The sequence below is a fragment of the Hibiscus syriacus genome, unplaced genomic scaffold (assembly GCF_006381635.1).
Source record: "Hibiscus syriacus cultivar Baekdansim isolate YM2019G1 unplaced genomic scaffold, ASM638163v2 tig00112004_pilon, whole genome shotgun sequence".
Taxonomy (NCBI): Eukaryota; Viridiplantae; Streptophyta; class Magnoliopsida; order Malvales; family Malvaceae; genus Hibiscus; species Hibiscus syriacus.
In genome coordinates, this window is record NW_024063236.1 from 125,615 (window position 1) to 129,028 (window position 3,414).

Below are 3,414 nucleotides of genomic sequence, written 5' to 3' on the forward strand. Positions count from 1 at the left end.
ACTTTTCATTGATAAAACTGAAATAATGATTACAAGTACTTATATACAAACTGACAAACAATAATCTGTTACAAACAAACTATCTGCAACTAATCAATAACTGCTCTACTTAATCTCAACCAATTACAACAGTCTCAACAATATTGCCTTCTGCTTCTTTTGGTTCTTTTTTCTCACTCTCTCTAACTTTTCTTTTGTAAATACATTTTAATTCGTCACTAGAGTCGTCATATTCTTCAATTATCACATTTTAATTCGTAATCATTTGTTAAAATAAAATATTCGTTAATCCAATTCATAAAATAAAATTAATCTCAATTTAAAAAAATTAAATTACTAAAGTAACTTATGGAAAAAAAAATAGATCAATTTTCTGAGTGTTTTGAAGAGATTGAATTTTTACCTTTTTTCCCACCGGAATACTTGGTTACTCATGTATCAACAATATCCAAAGGATCATTTGGTTCACAAAATATATGGTTATTTATGGAATAGGATTCATAAAAGGGAAGTTTATCTAAGGGAATCGAATTCTAGAGATATAATATTATTTGACACATTACATAAAATATTACATATGTTATTTGGTTTATTTAGAAAAATATGAAAATAAGTTTTTTTAAGAAAAACTATTATCTCTTTAATATAATTTTCGCGAATTAAAAACCTCTTGAGGATTGGTTTAAAATCTATGAAATAGTTGTAATTTTACCTTCCTAGCATAATCAACCTTAGTAAATAAGATTTTAGTTTTCTTAAACCAAAATAGGAAGAAGAAAAAAAGAGTAAAAAAGGGGAAGAACTTGCCCCCTCTATCAAATAAGAGGGCTTTATTTTATTTGCATTCATTCATTAGTTTGCATTCCGCTTCTCCCCTCTCCCTCACCAAATGCACGCCAAACATAAAACGGTTGAATATATATATATATATATATATATATATATATATATATATATATATATATATATATATATATATATATATATCTAAAGCACTGTTCTTGTTTCTTTATAAATATATGTCTCGTTTCTGCTGATAATCAAACCAATCTCATTACTATTTAAACAGGAAAAAGGTGAAATCCATAGAAATATATAATAATCATATATATGCTTGGGATAGAAATTCAACCCTCGATTGACATACATACATATATAAATATAGTTTATCTGTAAATGGATGCTACGGCTTTTCCAGCTTCCATTTTCCTTTCAATTATATAACTGGTCCAAAAGGAAGAAAACAAAGATGAACTGAAAAACAAAAACAAATAGCGATTCACCATTGATGCTCTTCTTCTTATGGTTCACTAGCTCTGGCAAGACTTCGCATTACATCAACTTGAACTATGAGAGATGCAATATAATCTAGAGTTTCCTCAATCAAACGGATTTTCATGAGTTCCCCTCCTGGTATTAGACTTTTCAAAATCTGTGTTCTTTTCCTCACTAGATGTTTGGCAATGGAGCTTGTTGCAACACATTTCCTTCTTCTTCGACGTATCCGGCGACTCTGTTTCACGATCTTCTTGCACACCAATGCTCGTCTCGTCGGCGCTATGTTCGCGGCCACCGTCGGCCTGTTGGATTCTGGACCCAACATTTGTTTGACGAGGTGGTGGTTGTTGGAGCCGTCTTTGGAAGCATTGGAAATGAGGGCACGACTCCAACAAGTGGTACCGTTTCTTGCAGACGCCATGGCTATATCTGCTGAGAATTTTATTGTCTTTCTCCTCTCCAAGATGCTCATGTTCTTCTTCGAGAAGCTACATCTTTGGAGACCCATTATCCATTTCTTGAGAAACTCTTGCTTCAGTGAGCTATGAGGGCGCATCCTACAAATAAACAAAAGAAATTATCCAGTTTCTCCTAATGCTTATATATTTTCTAAGGGGAAAAGTGGAGCTAGGGTTTCAAAGAAGACAACAGCATTTGCAGACACCATGAAACTATGTGCAAGTGACCAATACATAATGTAAAGTAGGAAATACCAGTAGTATGCTGAAGTCCAGACCCTTACCTTGCTTGAGCTTCTTCTATGGAAATAGAAAAATAAAATTATTCTTTTGATGAAGGAAGTTTCAGAGTGAAACAGATCCAAGAAAGTGAATCAGAATCCAAGAGATGGAGGCAAGAATGTACATAAACTTTCATTTATTTTGCTCAAAGGAAAACAAGTGGTGGGGCTAAGAGGGAAAGACAAAGCACATGCAAGCACATGGCATTTATGGCCCACCCCATAAACTTAGGGTAAATATTTAAAACCCTTTTTTTGTCCTTATTATTATGGGAACTTTTAATGCATAATGGAAACTATAAAAGGGTCACTCAAATCTTAATTCTATCTAATCTAATGCAAATCCAACATTTGTAAGTTGCTATGAATATAAAACAAGAAACCCAAACTGGACTCATCATTTCTTAAACTGTCCCTCACATCCCATCTACCTATTTCTTTTTATCAACCAAAAATTTAAAAAGGACTAGACAAAGAAGAAAAGAAGCTAAGCACTTAAGCCTCTTGCCCATCTTCTTTCCCTCCCACATAGTCTCCACGTGGGAGTCTTTCCTTCAATCCTTACATCTATACATATATACATGATACTCCCTTACTTAAATCTTAGTACCTACATACACACATCTCAAGATCTTTGGATGTTAATATTTTTCTCTCGTATACAAAAATACTATGAAGTATAAAATATTAATTTATCACCTTGGGTTTATTGAGTTTCCTAATCCAGTATTGTTTGAATTTGTTATTATCTCCTTAATTTAATGTTTTCATTTCTTCTATAGGCTCACGTTCACGAAATATTTATTCGCATAGACAAGGTTTATGGGATGTAGGACCATGTTGAATAAATGGTTACTTTAAGCTTTGGATGTTATGTTCGGGAGAAAATGAGAGGGTTACTAAAGAGTGGAGCCGGCCACAGGGCAAAGGGCGCATGCCCCCTCCCTCCCCTCCCCTAACCATTCAAGTTTAAATACGCATAATGATAAAATTAACTCCTTAAAATATTGATTTGACCCTTATATTTTTCAGATATTTTAATTTTAACATTTTAATTTTTTATTATAATAGTTTATGTTTAATGAAAACTAATACTTAACTAATGGTCATCTAAACTAAGATACGGTATGTGTCATGCCACCTAAAATAATGATATAAAATATTTCACGTTATCTAAAGTGATGATGCGACATATATCATGTCATTAAAATAATGATACGATATGTGTCGCATTATCAATTAAGTACGTGTAAAAATATTATGTCCATAATATGTGTTACAATTAGTGAACTAATGATTTTCCTTAAACAAAGACTATCTTTACCAAAAACTGAACATTAAGAGCTAAAATATTAAAAAAAAGAATAGTGGTTATGTGTTGTGATTCGGAGAATTTA

General features: G+C 32.2%; 1 protein-coding gene across 2 annotated transcripts; it reads right to left on the reverse strand.

Annotated features, from left to right (window-relative positions):
- Positions 1–1,195: 1,195 nt before the first annotated feature.
- On the reverse strand, positions 1,196–2,118 carry LOC120174158 (transcription factor IBH1-like 1). Of its 2 annotated transcripts, none has more exons than XM_039181110.1 (2): positions 2,021–2,118; positions 1,196–1,835 (listed from the first exon to the last, which is right to left on the reverse strand). In XM_039181110.1, exon 2 carries the CDS (start codon positions 1,832–1,834, stop codon positions 1,301–1,303), a length of 534 nt encoding a protein of 177 aa, XP_039037041.1. In that variant the 5' UTR covers position 1,835; positions 2,021–2,118; the 3' UTR covers positions 1,196–1,300. The 2 variants fall into 2 exon arrangements, with proteins under 2 accessions (XP_039037041.1, XP_039037042.1); XM_039181111.1 differs by having other exon boundaries at positions 1,992–2,092.
- Between the last annotated feature and the right edge of the window lie 1,296 nt (positions 2,119–3,414).

Bases quoted from the DNA above. Each gene is read 5' to 3' on its own strand.
- LOC120174158 (XM_039181110.1), bottom strand. From the start codon at position 1,834: ATGCGCCCTCATAGCTCACTGAAGCAAGAGTTTCTCAAGAAATGGATA.